The sequence below is a fragment of the Zeugodacus cucurbitae genome, chromosome 4, assembly GCF_028554725.1.
Source record: "Zeugodacus cucurbitae isolate PBARC_wt_2022May chromosome 4, idZeuCucr1.2, whole genome shotgun sequence".
Classification (NCBI taxonomy): Eukaryota; Metazoa; Arthropoda; class Insecta; order Diptera; family Tephritidae; genus Zeugodacus; species Zeugodacus cucurbitae.
This window is the reverse complement of record NC_071669.1, coordinates 52,989,141-53,016,625: the sequence shown is the minus strand read 5'-3', so window position 1 is coordinate 53,016,625 and position 27,485 is coordinate 52,989,141. Positions and strand designations below refer to the sequence as shown.

The 27,485-nt window shown below is 36.8% G+C and overlaps 1 protein-coding gene and 1 long non-coding RNA gene across 3 annotated transcripts in view; one reads left to right on the top strand and one right to left on the bottom strand.

Moving 5' to 3' along the window:
• The window catches only part of LOC105211083 (titin), a 115,772-nt gene extending 97,017 nt beyond the window's left edge, over positions 1-18,755 (bottom strand). Inside the window, exons 1-7 of the mRNA XM_054228878.1 lie at positions 18,431-18,755; positions 16,336-16,889; positions 8,661-10,239; positions 8,351-8,580; positions 6,918-8,282; positions 4,046-6,847; positions 32-3,987 (exon numbers count right to left, since the gene is read on the bottom strand). Of these exons, the coding sequence (XP_054084853.1) occupies positions 32-3,987; positions 4,046-6,847; positions 6,918-8,282; positions 8,351-8,580; positions 8,661-10,239; positions 16,336-16,537 (10,134 nt within the window). The 5' untranslated portion in view covers positions 16,538-16,889; positions 18,431-18,755. The remainder of the gene's footprint in view (positions 1-31; positions 3,988-4,045; positions 6,848-6,917; positions 8,283-8,350; positions 8,581-8,660; positions 10,240-16,335; positions 16,890-18,430) is intronic.
• Positions 18,756-24,727: 5,972 nt separating this feature from the next.
• The window catches only part of LOC128921378 (uncharacterized), a 123,103-nt gene continuing 120,345 nt past the window's right edge, over positions 24,728-27,485 (top strand). For both annotated transcript variants that reach the window (XR_008470834.1, XR_008470833.1), the window contains exon 1: positions 24,728-24,913. This is a non-coding gene — a long non-coding RNA (uncharacterized LOC128921378). The remainder of the gene's footprint in view (positions 24,914-27,485) is intronic.

Sequence of the window (27,485 nt, the reverse complement as noted above, 5' to 3'; positions counted from 1 at the left end):
CTTTATAAGAAAACCGTTTTGAAATACTTACGCGTGGCAGTTGTGAATCCAGAATCAAATTGGCCTTTGAAGTGCACTTCAGCGTGGCGCGTGTTACATCTTCACCATACTTATTGACGGCGCGGCACTCATAAACACCTGAATTTTCCTCATAACAGTACAAGATGTCCAAGATTACAATACCGAAATCGTGGAAGGTGCGGAAACGATGACCATGTGGCAATTTCTTGCCATTGAAATACCATTCGACCTTAAGATCTGGATCAGTGACCGGTGTAAGACGTGCTTCAAAGTGTGCACTCTGTCCCTCAACCAATTTGGTGATGTCCGTAATTTGTGTAATAAATTTGGGTGGTTCGGTAACCACTGGTGCACTGGTATCGCCCTGTTGTCCTTGTGGGCATTCAAGCTCGCGAATTCTTGGCAGTGAATCGGGTTGCAAACTGTCATAGAAGACACCACCACGGCCGCGACAGTTGAGTGTTGCGCGTGTGAAATCTTCACCATACTTGTTGTAGGCGCGGCACATGTACTCACCGCTGTCGTGATCTTGCAAGTAAGCAACATCCAAAACAACATAGCCGAAGTCGGATACGGTCTTGATGCGGTTGGAGTGGCGTAAGAGTTTGCCGTTGTGATACCACTCGACTTTAAGTTCAGGATCGTTGACTGGTATGAGTGTACACTCGAAGTGAGCGGACTGTCCATCCTTGAGTCCCTCCAATGATTGGATGTGTGAGGTGAAACGTGGTTTCTGTCCACGTGGTTTCTCAACACACTCCAGAACGCAGCTAATTTCAGCGCTGCCATATTTATTGGTGGCACGGCATGTGTAAGTGCCCGAGTCTTCGATCTTAGTGCCAAGAATTTCCAAAGCGACCATACCGAAAGCATAGATGGTGCGCACACGATGACTAGCCTCCAAGACTTTACCATTATAGAACCATTCAATAACCATACTTTGGTCACCAGTTGGTACAAGATTGGCCTCGTAGTGAGCAATCTCACCCTCACCAACATCCTTGATGTCAATGAATTCGGTGGTGAAGCGCGGTGCCATACCTTCTTCTGGCTTCTCTGGTTTCGAGCCATCCTTACGTAGTGACTCTTCCAAATCTTGAATTTGTTCCAAACCTTCTGCACCCTTTGGATGTTGTGTCTTCTCGATAATGCTTTCCTTGCTGGTGCAGAAAATGGTGGTGGTGGTGAAGGCCTCGCCGGCCTTATTGTATGCCTTGCAAGTGTAAATACCTTGATCGCGTTCGTAGACCTCAGTCAAGTCCATGGTGACGAAACCGAATTCACTGGTCATCTTGAAGCGTGAGCCATGTTGTAGTATCTTACCATTGAAGTACCATTCAATGAAGAGGTTAGGATCTTCCTTAGGTTCAACATTACCTTCCAAGTGCAATGATTGCGCCTCGGAGAGATGGAACTCAGCTTGCAATGGTTTGGTCCAAACTGGTGCTGGATATTGAGTTTCGGGTTTCGAAACTTGGCGCGAATAACGATTGGCCAATTCTTCTTCAGTTTCCTTAACAGCCTCCAAACCAGCTTCACCTTGTGGATGTTGTGTATCCAGGTAGAAGGTCTTACCGCCTGTGCACTTGAGTGTACCGGATGTGGTAGCTGAACCCTTGCTGTTGGTTGCCTTGAGCGTGTAGACACCACTATTCTCTGGATAGGCATTCGTTAAGTCCAAAGCACAGTAGCCGAAATCATAAATAGACTTAAATTTAGCGGCAGCTTGTAGTGGTTGTCCGTTATAGGACCATTCAATTTGCATTGTTGGGTCACGTGAGGGTTCGACCATCGATTCGAAACGTACATTATCACCCTCTTTGCATTCGATATTGTTCAAATGAGTAGTGAACACAGGCACTTCATAAACAGTTTCTGGTGCCTCAGGGCGTCCTGGTTTGGGTGCTTCCAATTCACCAATGCGTGGCAAAGAGTCTGGATGTAGTGACTCACCTTGCAACCAATGGCGATCTTCAATCTTAAGACTGCATGTTGATACAGCTTCACCGATTTGGTTTGTGGCTTTGCAAGTGTAAATAGCAGAGTCATCCGCACGTAATCCGTTAACGGAGAGTGTAACCAAGCCAAAGTCGAAGGTGCTGCGAATACGAGAACCGGTGGTAAGAGAAATACCATTTTTGAACCATTCAATACGCAAGTTCGGATCGGCACGTGGTTCAACTTGAGCTTCAAGCAGTACATGTTGACCTTCAGAGAGCTTGTCGTAGCTCTGCAAGTGTGTTGTGAACACTGGTGCTTGTTGTGGTGTTGTATCCACAAACATTTCTGGTACACGATTCATGGCGGCCTCCTTCTGGCGGATGGCTTCCCATGATTCGGGAATCAATGGTTCGCCAGCAATATTGGATTTAGATTTAACCTTCATAGCGGTGGAGGAGACAGCTTCGCCAGCAGCATTGTAAGCGCGGCACATGTATACACCAGCATCTTCAGGCACCACCGCGTTAATATCGAGTGTAACGAAACCGAAATCGTGTGTGGTGCGTAGACGTGAACCCATTTGCAGCTCAACACCGTTAATGTACCATTCGAATTTGAGTGATGGATCACCGACTGGAACAACGCGAGCCTCGAAGTGTGCATGTTGACCCTCCCATAACTCGGATGGGCCAGTGAGCAATTGCGTAAATATTGGCTTCTCGAAGGCACGTTCTGGTTCTTCAGCACGTGGTGCAGATGGGCGTTCCAATTGATGGATGCGGCTGATACTATCTGGATGTTGGGTATCCATTTGAATCGAGGCTTCAGAAACTACGCGCATAGAAGCAGTAGTAACGGCTTCACCCAACGGGTTGACAGCGCGACACATGTAAACACCTTCATCTTCTTTGCGAATATGCGAAATATCCAGCGAGACAAAGCCGAAGTCATGTTGTTTGGTGATACGTGAGCTATCCTCAATGATCTTCTCATTGCGGTACCATTCCACCTTCAGATTTGGATCGCCAACCGGTATAAGACGGCACTCGAAGTGTGCAGTTTGATGTTCATTAATGCGATCGATATTTTGCAATGGTTGAGTGAACACTGGACGTTGACGAGTGCCAGGGGTTTCAACTTCGGGACGTTGGAATGGAGCATTGGACTCGAGTTTACGAATCTTCTCCAAACCTTCTGGATGTTGAGTTTCCGAAATAATAGTACCACGTGCATTGACTTTCAAGCTAGTCGAAGAAACGCATTGACCCAAATTATTGATGGCACGTACCGAGTATTCACCAGCATCTTCTGGTACAGCGTGTGTAATATCCAATGATACGTAACCAAAATCGAAAGTAATGTGGAAGCGAGAAGCCGATGGCAATGGTTTGCCATTATGGTAGAACTCAATGCGCAAATTGGGATCATGAACTGGTGCAACCTGTGCCTCAAAGTGCGCAGTTTGGCCTTCAAAGATCTCGGTGGTACCACGTAGCTCGACTGTGAAATGTGGTGGACCAATGGGCAAATCGCCAGGTTCAGTGCGAGCCGGTGCAGATTTGGATTCCAATTTTTGGATTTTCTCCAAAGCATCTGGATGTTGTGTATCCAAAATCATGCTGCGTCGGTTCAATATGCGCACGTTGCAGGTGTTGACAGCTTCACCAAGTAAATTGGTGGCTTTGCACATGTAGGTGCCAGTATCTTCGCCATAGACATACAAGATGTCCAAAGCGACATAACCGAAATCGTGTGTAGTTCTAAAGCGGTGACCAGTTGGCAGCTGTTTGCCATTGCAGAACCATTCAATCTTCAAGTTAGGGTCATTAATTGGTTCGACACGACACTCCAGATGAGCATGTTCGCCTTCCTTGAGATGTTCCAAGTTGCTGAGCGGCGTTAAGAATATTGGTTTTTGACCCTTCTCCTCCACTACGGCTTTAGTGGGTGGTGCATAGTTCTCAAGTTGACGAATCTTCTCCAAACGCTGGGCATCCATGGTGTCGAAGTCCAATGTCTTATTTGCTGTGAAGTAAATATATGTTTTACAAGTGAACTATTAGTGGATGTGAGCGACACTTACCTGTTACGTTTACAGCACAAGTCGTGACAGCTTCCCCTACGGCATTCTTAGCCTTGCACATGTAAGTGCCTGTATCTTCAGCATGCGTGTACAATATATCTAAGGCAACGAAGCCGAAATCGTATGTGGTCTTGAAACGATGACCGGTTTGAATAGGTGTGCCATTGCAATACCATTCCACCTTCATGGTTGGATCATTCACAGGTGTTAAGGTGGCTTCCAGATGTACGGGTGTGCCTTCATTCACATTTGCGTTGCGCAATGGACGACCGAATTGTGGACGTTCAGCCAAGAATTGATCTTCCTCGACCTTGCGTTGATAACGCGACTCATCCTCCAAGTGCTGGATCTTCTGCAGAGCTTCTTCGTGTTGTGTTTCACGAATGATGCCTGACCTCGACTGTACATTGAGGTTAATAGAGTTGACAGCTTCGCCCAAATTGTTAGTTACACGGCACGTGTATTCACCACTATCCTCAGCGTATACGGTAAGTATATCCAAGGCGGCGAAACCAAAGTCGTAAGTGGTGCGGAAACGATGACCAGTGCTCAACGCCTTACCGTTATGGAACCATTCCACTTTGAGATTTGGATCAGGATATGGTTCAATACGGCATTCGTAATGCGCGCTCTGACCTTCAACCAAGTTGGTGGGGCCAATTAGTTTCGTGACAAAACGTGGTGGTTGGCTAACCACATATTCTTCTTCTTCACGGCGTTGATACCTAGTGTGATCTTCAAGTTGATGGATCTTATGCATAGCCGCCTCATGCTGAGTTTCCAATTGAATCGAAGTCTTCGATTGCACGATGAGCGAAGCTGAGGTAACAGCCTGGCCGAGTTCGTTGACAGCACGGCAAGTGTAAGTGCCTGAATCTTCTGGATTCACATACTTCATATTGAATGCAACATAACCAAAGTCGTGCATTGTGGTGGTGCGGTTTGAAGCTTCGATCGGTTGTCCATTACGCAACCATTCAACCTTAAGGTGTGGATCACCAACTGGTATCAAACGAGCTTCAAAGTGTACGGCTTGACCTTCGGCGACGCGTACATCGCGCACAGGCAATGTAAAGACTGGTGCCTGGCTGACAACCTCTTCTTGTACACTAATGCGTTGACGTTTGGCACCATCTTCCAAATGTTGTAGACGTGGCAAGGCGCCTTCGTGTTGCGATTCCAAGTAGATCGATTTTTTGGTGTGAACAATAGCAACGGCTGAGGTAATGGCCTCACCCACAGCATTGAAGGCACGGCAAGTGTAAGAGCCGGCATCCTCAGGCAGACAGGACATAATATCCAAAGCAACGAAACCGAAGTTATTGGTTTCAGTGAAGCGCGAACCAGATTTCAATGGCAAGTTGTTGTGATACCATTCGACACGCATCGTTGGATCCGACACTGGAATCAAGCGACATTCGAAATGTGCGCGTTGATTTTCCTTGATTTCGACATTCTTCAAGGAAGTGGTAAACACTGGCGCTTGCTTGGTAGTTTCATCGATTTCCTCACGACGCGAATAACGAGAACGATCCTCCAAATAATGGATCTGCTCGAGACCGGCTTCATTTTGAGTAACGGTTACAATTTGCTCGCTGCTGCGGCATTGCAATTCAACACGCGTCTCATCCGAGCCAATCATATTGACGGCACGGCAAGTGTAAACACCAGAATCTTCAGAAATCAAATCAACAATATCCAAAGCTACATAACCAAAGTCATGAATGGGACGGAAACGATGACCGACAGTGATGGGGCGACCATTCTTAAACCACTCAACCTTCAAGTTGGGATCGGTGACAGGTTCAATTTTACATTCGAAATGAGCATGCCCACCCTCACGCGTATTGTTTTGACTCTTGGGGTGTGTAAGGAAACGTGGACGCACGTTAACAATCTCATCAACATATTCGCTGCGGCGATAACGTGATGAATCCTCCAAGTAAGCGATCTTCTGAAGACCAGATTCGTTTTGCGTCTCCAAGATCAAATCGCTCTTGGCAATAATTCGTACCGAGCATGAAGTAACGGCTTCACCAAGCTGATTACGTGCCTGGCAAGTATACACACCAGAGTCGATGGCATAGCAGCCGAGCAAATCGAGCGCAACATAGTCGAACTCATATGCTGGACGGAAACGATGACCAGTTTTGACGGGCTTGCCATTGACGAACCACTCTACGCGCATGCTGGGATCACCCACTGGCTGCAAACGGCACTCCAAATGTACATTGGTGCCCTCAACAGTTTCGATATTATGCAACGCACGTGTGAATTGTGGCGCCTGCATAACAGTGATGTCTTCTTCAACATGATGACGACGACGTGTTGAGTCCTCCAATTGATGAATTTGCTCCAGTGACATTTCGTTTTGGGTTTCGGTCACAACATCAGAGCGGTCAATAACACGTACACACGAAGAGGTGTGTGCTGAACCCAAATGATTGGTGGCGCGACAGGTGTATTCGCCGGAGTCGGCAGCGGTGGCCTGTACAATATCCAATGCGACGAAACCGAAGTCATAGTAAGTACGGAAGCGTGAGCCTACGGTAATGGGGCGACCATTGTGGAACCACTCTACACGCATTGTGGGATCACCCATTGGTTCCAGACGGCATTCCAAGTGTATATTTTTGCCCTCATGAATTGGTTTGTGATCGGAGAGTGGTTGTACGAAGATCGGCTTCGATTTGGAGATCTCTTCAATGTCATAGTGAGGCTCAACAAATGGCTTGTTTTCTAAGTTTTGAGTCTTTTCGTAAAGACCGCGGTGCATGCTAGATGTATCTATGCTGGAACGAGCTGTGAAGTCACGAAAAAATAGTATTAGATTAAATGCTTTAAGAATTAATTAAACAGATGTTCAACTTACTTTCTACTACCATTGTTCCTTGCAACTGTGCTTCACCTAACTTATTACGGGCTACAACAGTGTACACGCCCGCATCTTCGGCACGTACTTGCGAGATATCTAAAGCCACATAACCAAAGTCGTGATAGGTTTGTATACGTGTAGCTGCGCTGATGGCACGTCCATTATGGTACCATTCAATTTGCAAGCTAAGATCACTTTGTGGCTCGACACGTGCTTCGAAGTGAGCTCGTTGGCCCTCCAAGATCTTGTTGGTGCCCTTCATTGGACCAAGGAAGCGTGGAATTTGAGTAACCCTGGTCTCTTCCTCCTCGGTACGTCCGTAACGCGAAGAGTCCTCCAAATGTTGTAGCTTCTCCAAGCCACCAGGATGTTGAGAATCAGAGACGATATCCTTCTTTGAGAGTACAGTCAATTGTGCGGTGGTTGTATCTTGACCGATGGCATTGTAAGCGCGGCAAGTGTAAGTGCCGGCATCGTAAATTGTCAGTTGCTTAATGGTTAGTGCAACATAGCCGAAGTTGAAGAAGGTTGTGCTACGTGAGCTAGCTTCCAGCGGTTGGCCATCCTTCAGCCATTCCACACGCATAGTAGCATCACCGATGGGCTCGAGACGTGCCTCAAAGTGAGCGTGTGCACCCTCACGTATGTCCAATTGATTTTGGATTGGTGTTTTGAATTGTGGCGGTGCAATTGGTTCAGGCACCTCCTGTACATGACGACGTTGCTGGGATTTTCTATAGTCCTCCAGCTCTTCAACCTTCTCAATATAACGTTGTTGTTCGGGTATACCCAAGTCAGCGGTTACTTCAGAACGTACATTCACACGTATGTTCGAGGTACTGGTGGCTTCGCCGACACGATTAACTGCACGCACTGTATACGAACCAGCATCTTCAGCCCGTAGGTGCAAGATGTTTAGGGAGACATAGCCGAAGTTGAAGATTGCAGTGATTCGCGAGCTAGCAGTTATTGGACGACCATCTTTGTACCATTCGACACGCATGGTAGGATCATTAACCGGTGTAACTTGAGCTTCAAAGTGCACATTTTTACCCTCCTCGAATTCGCCCAAATCTCTTAATGGACGAATAAATACGGGTGCTTGCTTCGAGAGTTCCTCAGAGCTCTCTTGACGCTGATAGCGTGAGTAATCCTCCAATTGATTGATGTATTGCAAACTATTTGGATTCTGAGAGCTTTGCTCGATAGATGGACGTTGGATAACAGAGAGTATTCCACGGGATTCGGCAATACCGGCAGCGTTGGTGACGCGACACATGTATTCACCGGAGTCGTGTGTCATAATGCTCAAAAGATCGAGCGCAATGAAACCAAACTTAAATACAGAGGTAGCGCGTGAGCCTGCGTGATATGGAGAGAGTGCAATTAGTGAGAGGAGATAATATGGTTATAATATGCGTTTAACTTACTTGCTGCCAATGGTTGCCCGTTTAGGTACCATTCTACGACCATAGTTGGATCACCAACTGGTTCGATGCGTGCCTCCATGTGCACTCTGTTACCTTCGACTTGTTGCACATTTTGCAATGGTATAATGAATTGTGGTGGTGGGTAGACACGATCTTCCTCACCAGGGCGCAAGTGTGGCTTTGCGCGTTCTACATGACGTAAATAAATAATTTCTGGACCAGGCACGGGCCTATAGTGGTGCAATGAGAAAAAGAAAGTAACCAAGTTTAGATATTTAGAGACACATATGTTTGTTTGTGGTTTACTCACTCTGGTTCGATGACTTTCGTTGGACGTGGTAAATTGAGACGTCTTTGTTCAGGAGTTGGTTGATCTCTGGGTACTTCTACATAGAGTCTAGCACGATTCGCAGACGAACCGGCAATGTTTTGTGCTGTGCACTGATACCAACCGGCATCGGTGGCCCTGACGCGTGGAATTTCCAAGCATGTAGCGCCACCATCAATACCGATATAACGTTCAGCAGTAGATGTAATCTGCGCACCGTCCTTTTGCCATGTAATACGTGGCACGGGTGTGCCAATGGCGTTGGCGCTCATGGTGATGGGTTCGCCTTCACGTACGGTCATTGTGCTGAAGCGTTGTACAAATTGTGGTGCGACAACTTGTTCCTTCTCCAACACATTCAATTGCGCTTCGATGGCGACTTCACCAGCCTTATTGCGTGCCAAGCACTGTACTGCGCCAGCATCCAAACGGCTAACACTGGTAATCATCAACGAGTGACTACCAGATTCGTTGACCAAAATCTTGTGTGACACATCATCCGTAACAGGGCGACCATTGATGAGCCAGATAACCTCAGGGTAAGGATTGCCAGTTACGCGGCAATCAAAACGTGTCATACGTCCCTCGGTTACCTCACGATCGGTATAACCCTTAACGAAGACCGGTGGTAAGGCTTTACCAGCTTCCAATTGTTCAGCCGTCACATCGACTGGCTTTGGTTCGTGTGTGGTTTCGGCAGCTGGTTCGACAGCCAAAACGGCCGAGGAGACTACACAACCCTGTGTATTCTCGGCGAGCAATGTATAATGACCAGCATCCTGATAGGTTGCATTCTTTACACGCAACGTTGCGATGCCACTGGAATAAGTGGTCTCGTATTTCTGCGACGCTACCAAACGTTGTCCATTGTGGAACCAAGTTAGGCGTGGCTTGGGATTAGAGCCAACCTTAGCGCTGAAAACAGCATCAGAACCTTCAATGAGTTTCGAGTTGCGTGGTTTCTGATTAATTTGTGGTGCATGTGCTGGACCCAATGCACGATCCAATTCTTGCGTCAAATATTGGTCTTGCTCGTATGCCGAACGACGTGTAATAGCCTCACGATATTGCACTTCACGTAGCAAACGATACTCAAATGTATCGACACGGAACTCCTCCTGGACGGAAGTGAACGAATAGCCGTTGGTGTACAATGACTTTTCGAATTTTTGCACAGGCTGCTGTACAGGCATTGGTGCGCCCTCTGGCTGAATGTAAACACTGCATATGGCCTCGCCATATTGATTGCGTGCCGTACACGTGTATTCACCTTCATCACCGGGTCCAATTTGATTTATCAATAGCGACACTTCACCGGTGGCCTCATTGTAGCTCATACGAAACTTTTGCGACTCGAGAAGTGGTGCGCCTTTTCGGGTCCAAGAAACGAATGGCTTTGGATTGCCACGAAGCTTACCCTCGAACAGAGCGTTGCCGCCCTGAGCGAAACGGGCATTCTTGAAGATTTGCTCGAAGATCGGTGGTGAAATATCGCCTTGAGCGTAGACATGAGTCAGTGCGGGTGGAGTATAGGCACCGCCTGCGCCAACATGTTGTTGCACTGTAAGAGAAAATAAAATTGAAAAAATCATCATTAGTTTTACATAAAGTTGGTTGGCGAATTCTTACAAGAAAAGCAGTTGAAATATTTTCTTAAAAACTTTCGAATAGAATGCGCACCATTATTCATTATGGAAACATTTAATGAGCTGGGGCCCCTCACTGAGAATTTGGACAAGCTCTAAAAGCTTGCTTAAAATAAAATTTTCGCTGAAAATTATTGTTTACGTGCCGCAAATTGAGTGATTGGCATATTAGAGAATTTTGAAAAAAAAATAAATAAATTTGAAAGCTGTCTATAAATTTCAAAATACAAATATGAAAAAAAAAAATTTTGAAAAACAAAAAATAAAAAATATCAAAAATACAGGGTTGTTAAATATTATATATCAATAAACAACAGAGCGCGAACACTTGAAATCGTGTATACATATATACTTCAAAAAACCTGAGTGGCCCGATCAGCGACGCTCTCGTTTGCCATTGCCAATATTTGCGATTTTTTATTATTATCGCCATTTGATCTTGTTTTATATATAGACTGCCACTAAATGCGGCGGCAACCTTATGACTCACCATTGAGTTATGTTTTTGTTTAGTTTGCCAAAAAGTTCATTACAATTTGGTTTACTTTTACTGTTATAATTTTAATTTTTTTGCATTTCGAAAATAACATTATTTTCAGACGGAAGAATAGTGGGAGATTTCGACTACGAAACAGCTGATCCGCTCTGCTCTCCCACTCTCTCGCATACTCGTACCGAACACAACAATCGTGCAGGTGCTAACAGCTGACCACATAGAAGAGTAATATATTCGTGCGCACGAATATTAATGGGAAATTTACTCGTTCGCCTCCGTGTGTTTGCTGTTAGAGTGAGTCGACTATATAGTGAGCATATGAGTGCGCAGGGAAGTAATATTCTCAGATGGTGTTTTCTGCTTAGTCTCTCTGCACTTGTGCCGACACTATTTATATTTTCTGTGTGTGTATTTAGTGCGACCAAATATATTGACCCACTTTTCTGATTGATGGCTTTTTGGGTGTGAAGGGCCAGGCCAATAGTTTATGTGGCACTAGAAAGCGCCGGTATTATGTGGGTGCGATTGTGTGTGTGTGTGTGTGTTGGTGCGTAAAGTGGTTGTGGAAAAGTGTGTCGACTAATCTATTTTTAGGAAATTCCAGAGTGAATTTTCATAAGGTAATTTATTATTATACAAATTTAACGTAAAATTGGGGATCTTATCTGAAGGATTTTTTTAACTTTGACAGAGAAATTTTTAAATTAATTGATTTCAGTGAAATTTTGTAAATTGTAAAAAATATATTATTACAAAATATAGTTGGATATTTTTCATAGCAGACTCTCAAAGCCCAATTTACATATTTTTTTATTTTTTTTTTGTTTGTATTCCTTTGCTTTTAATGGGGCTTGGTATCTGCAATTCTTTCTCAATTAAAAAACAGTAGAATTTCAACTGACTTAGCTCTTCAGTACAGTGTCTTAATTGAACCAACTAACAAATTTCATGTAGTATATCGTGATTCTTCAGACCTGGGCGAGTTGTGCATCGCAGATTACACCCACTTGTATGAGTTATTTACATACATCTTGGAGCTTACATTATATATATAAGTGCTTCAACTGGATTTTATTTTATAATCTGATTCGAAATTTCTTGTTTAAGAAAATAGTCCGTTTAACAAATTATATTCATTCATATAAAAACGACCATTTTATTACCTAAAAAAACAACACTTGTTTCAGAACTATGCCATCTTGTTATTTTTTATATTTTTAAAAAATAATATATCCTTGTATAGAAAATACAAGGCACCTATGCCGAAAATAGCAAATAATTCCGCTATTCTTCAGTAAAAAAAAACAAATAAAATATAACTGAAAATACAGCTTAATATGTCCAAAAAACTTCGAATCGGATCCTTTCTTTTTCACGAACTCACGAAAATCGCCCAAATTTTTCATGGGCTACACTTGTATAGCCCCTTAAGTGAAACTTATAGTAATTATTATTTAGTTTTTATATGATATAATCACCATGAACATTCAGTGTAATTGCTGATTTGAAAAATCTTGTCCACAAAAAAAATTATCAAACCAAGAATATGACAACTCTATTCATAAGATGAGAATATTTGCTACATATGTTTCTAGAAAACCGTTGGAGGTTTACCTCATCAGTTTTATTTGTATATATCATTTATTTTTTTGGTTTCGATAAAAATAAAATATTTTTAGTTAACATTAGTTAAAGTAAAATTTGTCAAAATTCTACATAATTCATCTGTGCCTCTTATTATATGATTATATTCATTACTCATACAAAAATATATAATATATTTCAATGCAAAATTTGAAAAATGTATTAAATTATGCGGTGACTAAATGGCTTTTAGAAAAAAATTAACTGCTTTAATTTTTTTTTCGAATTCTAGAAGCTTCTCATAGCTAAGGAATAGCAACAAGAACGTAAAAATATATTTATAAATTATGAATAAATAATCATAGTTCAATACCACTTTCTAAAGCCTAAAGTAAAGCGCAAATAATTTTGGCTTCTGAAAAATATAAAAATTTATTCGGATTTTATATTTTTTTAATTTTATTTTGGATTCAGAAGCTAAAATTTTCCGAATATTATTTATGATCCTAAATTTTTATTGCTTGAATTTATGTTTGCGTACCGCGTTTAAATGCACATTCATCAGCAATTATCCTTTGCTGCCGATTTAAATGGCTAATCAAACTAGTAGTCAACGCCGGTGCCAAGTGTGGTCAGCTTATGAGCGATGGCTAACTGCCAGCAGCGCACAGTCACCAGCCACCAAATGGCAAGAGCGACCTTGTAGCACTGTGCAATGCAACAACCGAAAAAGCACAACGACACTAACACACACACACACACACACAACACAGATGAGTTTGAGAAAATTCGTTTTAGTGTGGGGAAAAACAAGAGTCATAATATTTTTATAAAAATGTGCATACAAACATACATATGTACTTATGTATATACTCATTATTATATATATGCGCAGTAAATATTTATCAACATATATTTACATATGTACCAATTGTATTTATATGCATAAGTGGGTGTACATATGTATGTATGTTTATGAATCTGCATTTTTGGCAATTTGACAAAATCGCTCACCGATGAGTGGACACCATGCCGATCAAACACATAATAAATATATGTATGTTGTGTGTGTGTTTAGCCTATTAGATTCTAAATTTTCCAACTGATTCATTCCACAAATGACTGTGCTGATGGAAACAGCGCATAATTTTCAGATTTTTAAGTGGGGATTAATTTCGACAGTTAATAGTAATTATTTATTGGGTTTTTCGATAAATCCAAAAATATTTACATATACTATATATAACAAAATCTATACTTTGAAAATTTTTAAAATAAATTTGTTGTACATATATTAAATGATATTTTTTACCCCATTTTAATTCACAATTTATTAATTCTTTGAGATATTTTTCTGCCTGTATTTATAAAATATTTTTTCCACTAACAGTTAAAAACTAACGCACTAAACTGTATCAATATGGGCGTAACTTATTTTCAAATTATATTACTCATAACAGTTTGAAAGCCAGAGGAGTGTTTTTCAAACTGTTTCGTACAATAATATAGCTAAATGTGTCATTCAGATTATAATTAAATCATATAAGAAAATCAGATGTTATTGCGAAAATTAAGACAATTTTGTTTTGGTAATTTCATATTTTTTATATTGGTATTTATTGCTGCAAATTTCCATTAATAATAAACATTTGCAAAATGAACTGTCTTTAAGGAAAAACTATTTATTATGGATAATTTCCGTTTTGGTATTAAAATTGAAAACCACTGAAATTTAATTGATCAATTTGAGGCACAAATTTATGAAATGGCATAAAAAGGAATCAATATTTTTATGGACAATTAAAAACGTTAATAAAGGGAAACATTACGCTGTTGGAATTATGGCCGTTATACAAAATGTATATTTCTAATAAATATTGCAATGAACCGATTGCTTTTTTTGGAACCGTATGGTTAAATTATTATAAACCGAATCCAGTGAAAACCTCTATAATATGAAGAATTATTTCTATTGCGACTATAAAGCCGATTTAAGGAAAAGAATAACTAAATATTTGCAAAATATGTGTATATCTATGTATAATCACTATTCTCAGTACTATAAAAGAATTTATTTAAATTGAGATGCATTACAATATACCAATATTTAAAAAATTATTAATAATGAAATTACTTGTATAAAAAATGCTTTTGAAGTAAAAAACAATTAAAATGAAATAAATAAATAAATTATAATATTAACAATAAAATATCAAAAATAATACAAATAAATTAATAAAAACAAGAAATCGTATTACAATACTCAAATATTAATAATATTCGTAAAAAAAAACAAATTTGAAAAATTTATTATTTTGTAAATATAAAAACAAAAAAGTAGTAAGGCTAAAATATAGTACGGTATTACGGGTTTATATATATATATATATTTTAATGATTTAAGAAAATTTGCAAAAATTAGAATTTTTCAAAGCAAATACTTTTTTGAAATTGAAAAAAAAGTGTAAAAGTTGTAAAACTGGCATTTGCCACAAATAATTACAATATGAATTTTTGGCAAAAAATTAATTAACTTTTTATGACTGTAATTTTTTTATGAAAATTTGAATTTTGGACATAAATATTAAAAAATAAAATAATTCATTAAGTTTGTATTAAATGAAAGAGACATTAGATAGTACTAGAAATTTTTTATGTTTTATATTTTTTAATAAAGTAGAAACTGCATTTGGTATTATATATTAAAAAAAATGAATATTTTTCTCAATTTTATATTAATAAAACAGTTTTTATAATAACTTTTATTAATTCAGAAGGGATGAGTCCATTAAAATATATAATAAAAAGCATAAAATAGAAAGTAATAAATATAAATAAAAATTAATATAAAAAATAATAAAAAAGTAAAAAAAATTTATGAAATGTAATTGATTAAAAAAATTAACTAAACTAAAATCTATAACATACAAAATATATAAATTAAAAATAATAAAATAAATAAAATAAATAAAAAAAATTAAATAATTAAATATGAATATATTAATTGAAATAGACTGTTTTGAATTCGATAAAGATAAAAATATTAATATTAACTAATTAAATAAAATAAAATTTAATATTTTTATAATAATAATAATTTAAAAGTAGGTAAATAAATATTTAATATATGGTAGAATTTTTTTAATGTCCGAACATTAAAATTTTAATTAATACGAAAAATGTGGTCCCATGATTATTCATTCACAATATTATTCATTAAATAATTAAAATATGTACGAAAATTAAAATTTTATTTAATACAAAACAAGCCGATTTCGGTGAAGAAATTTTAACAAATAATAAATTTAAAAATATATACAAAATTAGTTAAATAAATAACAATAAATACTAAAATAATATAAAAATAAAATATTTAAATTATTAAATAAAGTGTTAAAGTAAATAAAAATAATTGGAGACAGTTCACTAAGGATACTTGGTTTTATAATAGAGATAAACATAAATAATATAATAATTTATAGAATAATAAAAAATTAATAATTTATCGTTGTTGTAGCTTAAGAAGAACCATATTTCTAAATATATAATTTATATTATTAAATTAATGAAAAATGAAAAAATCTCTTTGAAGGGATTAGAAATCAGAAAATATTTGAAACCAAAAAAAAAAATTATTTTAAGCAACAAATTTCCGAAAAATCAAAATTTGATGTGGCAACTTCGGCTTATTTATTACATTCACTTGCTCATAAAGACGAGTAACGACTGTAAACCCTCTAAATTTCAAATTCTAGTTCTAAATTCTCAAATGTGGTCTGAGTTCTAACATATGAATGGTGATATGCATTCGTAAAAAAATACGCATGCTTTACGCCTAATTTTATGCACCGAATATAAAGCATATGTGACGCACACAGACATGACAATAGTACCACCAACGACTTGCAAGCTTTTTAGCTGTTCAACTGACCTCTTTGCTGAGTGACTTGCTGACTCTGAACGGTGCGATGTTCAGTGCGGCTAATCCTTTGCTGTTGCTGTACACTCGAGAATTGTTGTTGTTGTTGACTCGAGTACTGCTGTGTTTCCTGATGCGATTGCATTTGCGATTGTTGCGATTGCTGCTGTTGCAACTGTTGTTGCTGATACGGATTCGAATTTTCTCGTTGCATTTTCGTTATATAACACTATATCGCATTTAAAATGATAACTGTTGGGATTGTGAGTGAACTGACGCAGCTGTAACTAACTTTCTGTATATTCGTACGTATTAACTCACTGGCTGTTGCAATTAATCGGATAGATTGAGACTGGTTATGTATGTGTTGGCTTGCGGTGCGATGCAATCCAACAACAACAATATTACCACTTAATTGTATCTATCCGATTTGAAACACTATTCGAGTTACGATTATTTATTGCGCTAAACGCTGCTGCGACTGCTTGACTGATTTTTTTTTTCACTATATATTTTTTGATTTTTCAAAATTTCACTTCAAACACAGATTTATCTTCCTGTAGGCGCTAAAGAAAAGAAGAAATGGAAAAAAAGGAAAATTATGGCACTGTGATTTTTTGGGGGGGTGTAATGCACTTAATTATTTTAATAAATTTTTTTCTTAAGTTTTGAAATTTTTTTTTTGAGAATTTTTTTTCACTTTTTTTTTAAGTTTAGCGAATGCTCGTTTCGCACAATTTCGTTTGTTATTTTTTTTGAAATTTTTTGAAATATTTTTTTTTTCACTTTTCAATATCGAATTTTCTTGTTCGCGATCACTTTTCACTTAGAAAAAAAATGTATTTTTTCTACTTCTTTATGTTCTCAATTTTGCTCGCACAAATCACCGTGTTGATTTCGTCGCCAACGTTCCGGCTGTGCTGTGCGAAAATGCCGTGTGTAAAGCCGAAGAGAAAGTAGTTTAGTATATTTTATTGCATGAAAAGATTTCTATTTTCGAAATATATAATTTCGGCGCAGGCCGTCCTTTTCGCATTCCTGTGCGGCTAGTTATGCTCCATCTCGTTTGTGTACGAAAATACGAAAATATAACACCGCACCAACACAAACACAAACACCAACAAGTGCCGCTATGCGCACATACATACATACAAAGACACTAGCGAGCAGCTTGTGGCTTCTTAATTTTCAGTGGCTATTTTTAAAAATTCGACAAAATTTCGTTAAACTGAAAACTGAACTTTTCAAAAAATTCAAAATATTTTTTTTTTTCAAAATCATTTTTCAAAAATATAATTTTTTCAAAAATATTTTTTTCAATTATTTTTTCAAAATTTTTTTTTTCAATTTTATTTTAATTTTATTTTAAATAAGTTGTTTTTTTTTTAAGAAAATAAAAAAAATACAAAACACTGTTATCCTTTATTATCAAGCGTCACTAATTACAGTTATCCTTGTTCGTTCATTATTATTATTATTATTTTCTTTTATTTTTTTTTGTTTCTTTAATCCTTGTCAAGCACAGTCATAATTTTCTCAACACATATATCTATATATATGGATTAATCATAGTAATTAGTCAGCTTAACTAGTATATATAGATATATACCATATATAAACTGATACATATTTGCATTGCGAGCGAGTGCAACACTTCGTGCGACGGATCCGGATCAACCGATTTACCCACAAACCGAGCAACCGAGCAACCGAGCAACCGTATAACCGAACAACCGTACGACCCACCTACCGGCCACACGATAGCCCCGAGCGTTCGAACAGCTTGACCAAAAGCAATAACAAAACGTCCGAACGTTCACGTTCGTGTCGCACGATCACCCACCAACAGCAATACCACTACCACCACCGCGCGTCCGTTAGCAAGTGTAACGATTCTTTTTTTAGATATTCAGCGCAGCGAAAAATATTTTTTCTTCATAAAAATTGGTTACGAAACCAAAAAATTGTTGAATATTTTTCACACTTTTTGTACAGTAGTTATAGTTTTTAAGCAAATAATTTTCACTTTCAATAAACTCCACTGATTTTAAACACTTTCTCAGTTTCTTTTAACTTTTTAAAGCATCTTTTTTTTCAAACTGCTTACTTTCGTTATCCTTTGCGGCGTTATAATGTGATTTGTATCTCGTTTAAATTATATTTATTTGTACATTTAACACTCTTTTTCACCTCAGTTATTATTTAAAAAGAAATTATACGAAAAACTCTATGTAAAATATATATTCTCCTTCAAATATATATGTATTTTTTTATATATATATACTATATATGTATATTTAATTTGGTGCGCGTATGAAAAACTTAAATTTCAGAAATTAAAAATCTTCTGGTTTAAGTCATAATCCCCGAGACTGAAACCAAGACGTCGATCGTTTTTGAGGTGCGAGCGAAGAATGATACAAGATCGTTTCAATTGCGTTCAAATAGCTCGATCGACGTTGTTGCCTTGCATATGTATGCCACCATTTATATATTTGTACGAGTATATTGCTCAATAGGCCACATATGTGTGCTATGCGCCATATGAGTAAATCACGACGCGTGAGAGTACTTTCTTCATTCGTTGAACACTTCGTCTTTGATTCGTTGTGCCACATTGTTGTTTGCGCTGTGGTTGTTGTGCTGTTGTTTTTGTTGTTTGTTGGGAAAACTCATCGCATTTATTTTTGGGAAATTCGTCGACAGCACAGCCGTCGTTGCTGGAGGCCAAATTGATGGGGCTCATTTGAATATAAGTGTGATTTTTCGTTTCTTAGAGTTTTTGGCTGCTGGCAGTTGATATTTTGCAACATTTTGTTGGAGTTGTGTTGAAGTCACAGATAATTTGAATTAAGATTTCTTCATTCTTATCACTGTTTTTGTTTCATTTTCACTCAGTGAGTTATTTGTGATATTTTCTTACAAAAACTTCGATAACTTCCAAGAAAGCATGAGTTCTTTACAAGAATTATTTATTTTTCATAATATATCAATATCAGATATTAATTTTAAGTTTTGAGATTACACTTATATCAGATATCTTCCAAATGGATATATAGATAATGTGTAATATCGCTCTGAACCTCTGTTTGTCTATATTGTAATCTCTCACTATTCTTTCTTTCTCAACTCTTATAATAAACTTCGCTCCTGAATGTATGCTTCAATTAGGACCTATCGAAGTCACACACCTATTGTTTTATTGTTCGAACTCAGACCTGCTGAAGTTTTCTTTCTATTTGTGGGGTACCTTGATGTTATTTGACAGGTTTTAAGTTTGCTCTGTAGAACTAATGGTTTTTAGGAGAAGGTTTCGCGGTAAATAAATGTGTTCACAAATTTGCCACTGTCTTCTTATATTTTGATAAAGACTTGAAATAATATTACATATTTTAAAACCCCTAAAAAACCTGGTAACAATTTTCGATATTTCTAAAATCTTGATGTCTTAAAACCTTTTAAAGCTTCGAATATAGATTTGAAAAGCTCCATAGCAAAAGCATGAATTGTTTTAAACTATCAGGTAATAATTTTACAGAAACTTCATTCACATGATTTCTACTTATCATATACAGTTCTTTTATTCTTTGTGTTTTTATTTTCAAAATCGACCCATTATTTTGACTTTTCGATTTCCACCGAGTGTGTCAGTGGTCAATCTAATAAGAGATCCTATGAGAAAATTCATGCTCTCGGCCACAGTCGGTTCTTCGCCACTGGCTCTCGTCTCATTTCGTAGTATTTGTTTGTATGTATGTGTATATGGATTGCAAGATTTTTCGGTATTGAGTTAAATTGCTAAAAATAATTATGTGATTTATTTTTGAAAAATATTTTTCAATATTTGCTGGGGTAAAATAAAATTATTTCTCACAAGATATTCAGATTTTTTTAAATGAATCTTAACTTGTTGTATATGTACAAAGATGTACAGTGAATACCACTGATGAAGAACTTTTTAAATTGATTTTTTAATGGAAATCATTTATATATGTAAGTACTTTACTTATATATATGTATGGGCCGGAATGTGGATATAAATGTACTGAAATTATTTATCATAAATTGTTGAGTGTATTTAAAAACTATTTTCCTCAAATTTACGGGTTTTTATACAATTTGGAGCCTTCTGCGTTTAAAATATAAAGCAAGGCGAATGTTTGAAGCTTTATCTAATGATAAAGTTGTGAGCGTTGTCATGCATTTCCAAGGGAGATAGATTTTAGTTTTTTTTAAAGGTGTTCGATGTAGTATTTTGTCAATAAGGTTTGCCATTTCATCATGGAAAAATATATACGATTCAACAACGAGTCGAAAATATTTAAATTTTCTACCGAAATTCGGAGTCAGTGGCCTCAACTTTAAGAGCGCTACGTCAAATTTATGGTCGTCATAATCGTTCTGTCAGATCAACAATTGAGCGTCTAGTACTCAGGCATAGTACAAAGTGTCCCCGTGACAGTGAGGCAAAAAAGTACCCGTAGTGTCGAAAGTATTGCTGCCGTTAGCACATCAATTGAGGAAGACCCAAATCAATCTCTCACACGTCGTTCTCAAGCTTGTGTTTAAAATATAATTAATGGCGTACCTTTAAAGCTTTATCTGATAGTAAAGTTGTGAAAGGTGTCATGCAATTTCAAGAGAGTGGGACTTTAATTGTTTTGTAAGATTATTCGAATTTCTATAGTTTCCAAATTTAATGATAGATCGATCCTCTCTTTTAATATTACAATTTATTTCACCTACTTTCTCTTTCTCTCCTTGAATTTCAATTTGAAAAACAAATTTCATTACAAATTATTTCAACTATCAAGTGTTCACTGTAAAATTGAAAAAAATGTCGCAAAGTCGCTAGAAGTGTCCACATCAGTGTTTCGTACTTGCAATCGCATATATTTAATATTTTTCTCGATCACTCACGACTATACTATATGATCTACATATATGTATATATTATATATACTATAAGCTAAATATATATTTAATGATATTTTACATATACATACATACATTTGTATATTGCATGAAATATTAAGTGAATTGAAAGATTTATGAAAAAATTGGCTAAAATTCCTAAACTAAGGAAAATATTCGCGATTTATTATAATTTTATGTTAAATCAGAAGAAATTTGCAGTCAGTTGAAGTTCATAATCTACTTTCTAAGGCAATAAATAAATTTTAGAAAATTAAAAAAAAATGTATTTTGGCTCAGAAAAATATTGCGGTACAGGTGGACATCGCGCATCATAACTATTTATATAGATACACACATATATATATATATATATATATTTGTATTTAGATATGTAAAATAAGTAGTGCAGCATGGAAGTGGACTGCTGTACTGCTAAAATACAGTAAAAAACAATAACAACATATTTTTTGTGCGACACACTGACACACTCAGCCATTGTTGCCAGCAATTTACCTGCTCATCTGAATAATTCAGTTTATTTTCGCTTGCATGACTTATGCACATCCGTTAATGATTTTACACATCACACACATACACACACAAACACATACATAAATACATAAATTTCTATGTTTGCACATCTGCATAATGCTTTCAGCTATTAATTTTTAATTAATTATTCCTGCAACATGCAGGCCACAAGAGGCTGATTCTACTAAACATATACATTCTACATACATATATACTTAGCACACACTAATAAATATGTAGTACACACACACACATTTATATATATGATAGATATAGCATAACTGCCATGTGTTTCATTTTGGCCATTTTACTTAGTATTTGTTGTTTGATTTTTTGTTGTTTTTAGCTGTCAACCTGCCTGTCGATTTACCATAAATGTCAAATTTTCGCGAACAAGTTTATTGGTAATAAGTTTTTATGTGGTCATTTCAAACCGTTTGCAATTGGAGGACGTGCAAATCGATTTATATAGTCAATCACATGTGCCCTTCATACAAACGTATATATTTTTAGCAATAAAAAATCGTTTCTGAGTGCTAATTAATTTTTATTTTTTCCTATGAAAATTGATTTTTCTTGGCTAGAAAAGCCATTAAATTCAATTAGAATTGGATAAATGTTTTTATTAGATAATTATTAGGTTTTGCAAATCTGATCAGATTTTCATGCAAAAAGTCTATAAAAAATATTGTGTTATGAAATCTTTGCTTTTAAGAGGTTGTAAAAAACAATTTAAAGGAGACAAAGAAATGAAAAAAAGTTTCGTAATATTTTCCCTACACTCTGCCGTGCCGCTTTGGGTAATGCTAACAACTACTGCGATCTCTTTGATCAGTTGCTTTAGCTTGTTCGAATCGCTACTCTCTAACGCTTGGTAAAGTCTGCTAGTCAACTATGTAGAAAATGTAACAAGGATTCCTTCTCAACTTCATCTATCTTCCTCTGTTAAATTAACAGCACATTTAAACCAATAATACAGCTGGGTGGATTTCCGAAAACTCTGTCCTAACATTTAATTCAAAGCCTTCCTGTATATGTAATCGTAATTAACATTACATGATTACAAAAAGCTCATATCCACTAATACACTCATATTTGTAGATAACTAAGATTTGGGAGCGAAATATGTTGAGGTTAACTTGTATAATTTTCAAATCCCTTAATTGAAAGGGTAAAAAGTAGACCGTTTCCCTAGCAAACGAAGCCATTTTCCCCCTCCCGCTCCCATTCTTTTACATTTCTCTTCAGTAAGGTTTGCCATTTCATTATGAAAAGATATATGATCTAACAACGAGTCGAAATTATTAAAATTTTCTACCGATATTCAAAGTCAGTGGCCTCAAGTTTAAGAGCGCTAAGTCCAATTTATGGTCGTCATAACCATCATGTCAGATCAACAATTGAGCGTCTAGTGGAAAAATTTCAATCCACAGGCACAGTACAAAATGTGCCCGTGCCATCGAGACAAAGTAGTGCCCGTAATGTCGAGAATATTGCTGCCGCTAGTACATCAATTGAGGAAGAGCCAAATCAGTCTCTCACATGTCGTTCTCAAGCGTTGGGCATTTCTGTTACGTCGTTGTGGTGAAAAGATCTTGGCCTACGTACCTACAAAGATCAAATTGACGCAAAACTTGACCACCAGAATCATCGTATGTTTTTGAATTGGGCTGAGCAAGAAAAAGAATCGAAAAATCTTCTTCAGCGATAATGCTCATTCCTGGCTGAATGGCATAGTCAATAAGCAAAATATAAGTTATTGGTCAGGCAGCAATTCGCATGTACTCCATGAGTCACCATCGCATCCCGCAAAAATTACGATTTGGTGCGGTTTATGGGCTGGCGATGTCATTTGGTCGTACTTCTTCCGTTATGATCAAGACCGTCACTTTACTGTGAATGGGAATCGCTACCACTCAATGATAACCGAATATTTTTGGCCCGAATTGGATGATATGGACTTGGACAGTATGTAGTTCCAACAGGACGGCGCCACAAGCCACACAACGAATGCCACAATCAATTTCTTGAAAACAAGTTTGCTGAATGTGTTATCTAACGAAATGGCCCAGTCAATTGGCCGTCTCGGTAGTGCGATATGACGTCGTTAGACTATTTCCTGTGGGGTTACGACAAGTCTATGGCCTATGCCAACAAGTCAGCGACGATTGATAAACTTCGTAAGAATATCGATTTAAAAAAAGACAATCATGTTCCATACATAATGGCATCGAATGTACTTTCACAGGAGGGCTCCTATTGGAAAACCTTTTATTTGTAATTAAGTCACTAATGAAGGTTACAAATGTTCAAAGTCGGTTCAAAGTCGAAATATAATTATTTGATCCCCCTGTAAGGTTGTCTTAATAACATATATCGATTGTTGTTGTTATGGCGTCTAAAAAGATTTTTTAAATAATTTTAACAATTTCCTTGACCAGGTCGTTCCACTTACGTAGACCCGACTGTCAATATTCCATGCAACTTGATCAAATTAAATGAAACAAATTCGAGCACAGTAAGGTTTAATACAGATCGGTTTTAGATCACATTTACCGAATATATTGATCTCTATAAGTCCGACACATTCTAATGCAGATATAACTATTTTAAACATGATATGTATATGTATCAAAGAAAGATGCCATACATATATTGTTCCAAGTTAGCTTAATCTGTTCGGTTCACAATTTCGCCAATTAAGTTCATACGTGACATGTTCTAGAATATATTTTAACAGACATCTTTACATATTTATTTATTGATTCTAACAACAAAATCTTAACGATAATGTTTCCCAGATGCCAGAGAGACAACTATATTTTCACTAGCCAGACAATATAGATTTTAGGAAACACTACTAAATTGTTGTTGCTGTATTACTAATTGTGCAAATTAATGCAAGTTTCTTCTCACAACAAAATTCAAATCTTTTCATCTTATTTATTGCAGATATTGACAAGTAAATTGCAACTCAATTAATTTGTGAAAATCTCTTCATGCGCATTTAAATAGCCAATCGAGTGGAACAGATGTGCAGAGGTGCAAAACAATTACAAGCGAGTACATACAAACAGACAGATCTCAATTGACGCAGTTGAAAGTGGCGGAAGTTATTTGTAGATTGTAAATTGAAATTAAGGTAGGTGCTGCAATTGCAAAATAATATTTTTTTATTTTTAATAATAAATTAATTTTTATTATTTATTTTTTTTTTTGTAGTTTTTGCAATTTAAATTAGTTTTAAATTTGTTTTTATGCACTTTCATATTATATATATAAAGGTACATATATAAATATGCAGTTATATAATTTGAAGCATCGCACAGCCATCACCTGTGACATAAAGCCGTTACGGTGACTCGATTCATTTAAAGAAGCAGAATAAACAGAACACATATTAATAAAAGAATGCGCAATCATCACGGCGCATAAGCAAGCCAAGTTAAATAAACCGTTTGTTGCGACAAGCGAAGGTCTCATTAAATTACAAAAAAAATAAAAATACAACAAAAAAACTGAAAATTGTCATCAACAAACTGTTTGGCGGCACGTATTATGTTGCTAAACTGTAGCTTAATAGCGGTAGATCAACAGCAATTGTTGTTGTTATTGTTGTTGCACTATTACACTTCTTCACATATCACACACACACTATCAGAATATTTAGCGATGCATTAAGCCTTTTACCCCAAACAATTGTTGCGAAGTTAGGCTTTCTTGTTGTTGTTGCTGTTATTCTTTTCACAATTATTACACAATAAACTTGTGTGTGCAACACCGCGACGAAGATGCTGCGAAAAGCGGCGAATTGTCGAATCAAAAGTGGGTATGCGTCTATTGAGCCCGCACTTCATAGTCACACAACGTTTAGTTTGTCACTGACAGCTGGCAACATTAAGTTGTAGCGTTTAAGCTGTTGCATGTACCATACACTAAATAAACAATTGCAACAAGGCAAAAACAAAATGAAAACAAAAACTAAAATCAAAACAACAACCGGCAATCAACGCTTGATCATCATCAAAACAACAGCAGCATCACATACACTTGCATCTATACACATGTGTATGACTGCAGAATGTTTATAAACATTTTCACAATGTTGTAAGTAGTTGTAGCTGCTGGATCGCATGTCTTGTTGCCACAACATTGTCGTGCAGTGCGAACGTGCTGTTGTGCACTATAATTTGCAATAATTAATTTTAAACACTACATATACACGCTGAAAGGCTGCGCTGCTTGCTGTGGAGTTTGGGGTGCTTCACTCTTTTTATACTCAAATGTATATGTGTGTATGTGCATGCTGCGTGTTGCAAGTTGTTTTCGTCGGCAACAAAAACACGCACAACCGTAGAGTTATTTAAAGACGATCAAACAACTTCTGGTGTTTGGTTCAATATACAAATATTAGCATGTGTATATGCATGTATCCAGCAACATGTGTCTATATACATATACTGCTATTACCGGCAACCAGCTTCTACGGTGAGTGAGTGATCTACAGCACTGACATCCGAGATTTGCAAGCGTTCATTTATATTACTTGCGTTTGTGAACACCTAAATACACACACATTTACACATATATATGTATATATGTATTCACATGAACGCATATATTCGTGTAATTTTTTTTTTTTTAATTTCGATAAGTTGTTTAACTGACTTTTTTTTACTCTTTTGTGCTCGTCTTCCGCTTGGCGTGTGTTACCTGTTGCTTTTTAAAATTTTTCGTTTTTGTTTTTGTTGTTGTTGCACGTAATTGGAGCACTCTCTGACGTACGTCAGACTACCATAAATAGTGGCGTCCTTCCATGCATTGCCTGCATTGTTGGTGCTTACAAACATTAAGGTGAACTTGCTTTTCAATCCAAATAGAGATCGGAAATCATCGGTAATTAAAGTTTTATTAGTAATTTTCAGCAATGAGAACAGTAGAACCTAATATCTCCTCTAAAATAAGGTTTTGACGTCCTTTCTAGAAAAAATTTGGTTCTTTTATAAAATAGTTATTTTAATATGGTATGAAAAGTAAATATCGCTTCCGAACTAGACACTATATCTTAAACCGAGCTTGGGATATATATTCGTCTTTCCCTCCTTTTCAACAATTATGGCTGATCTAGTCGATGGCTTCCAATTCCCAAATAAAACCTATGAAATCTATAAATGTCGAAGAATTAAGACAAAGTTTAAAAAAAATACCGTTAGTAATTCGATCAGATTTGCATTATAAGATTTAATATCCTTCAATTTACTATATTGTTATACATATATGTATATACCTTTGCTGAATTTGAATTTTTCTTTAAGCTTTAAGCAATTTCAAGAAAAGTTTCACATTCATCCCAGAGAAAGAGAAAATAGTCTAATCAATTACTGACGACCCTAATGTAATCAATTTCAGAATTTTCTTATGGCCATCGTTGAGTTATTTTGCGTTTTATTATGTTCTTCTTTTGTTCTAAGTAAGTAATTTAAGATGCTTTCGTTTGGTTGCAGCAAATTGCACCTGTATGCAAATCAACGCGGTATGCGTGAGTACATTTATATTAAAGAGGTCGTTATTAGAAAACAAGTGAAATTACTGTTATATTGTCTACCGTTTCGCTTGGTGTAGCGATAGGCTCCACATGTTAGTAAATATGGCGCCATTGATATAGAAACTCCTAACCAATTTACCTAAACCATCCATCAATATTGGCATTTTTT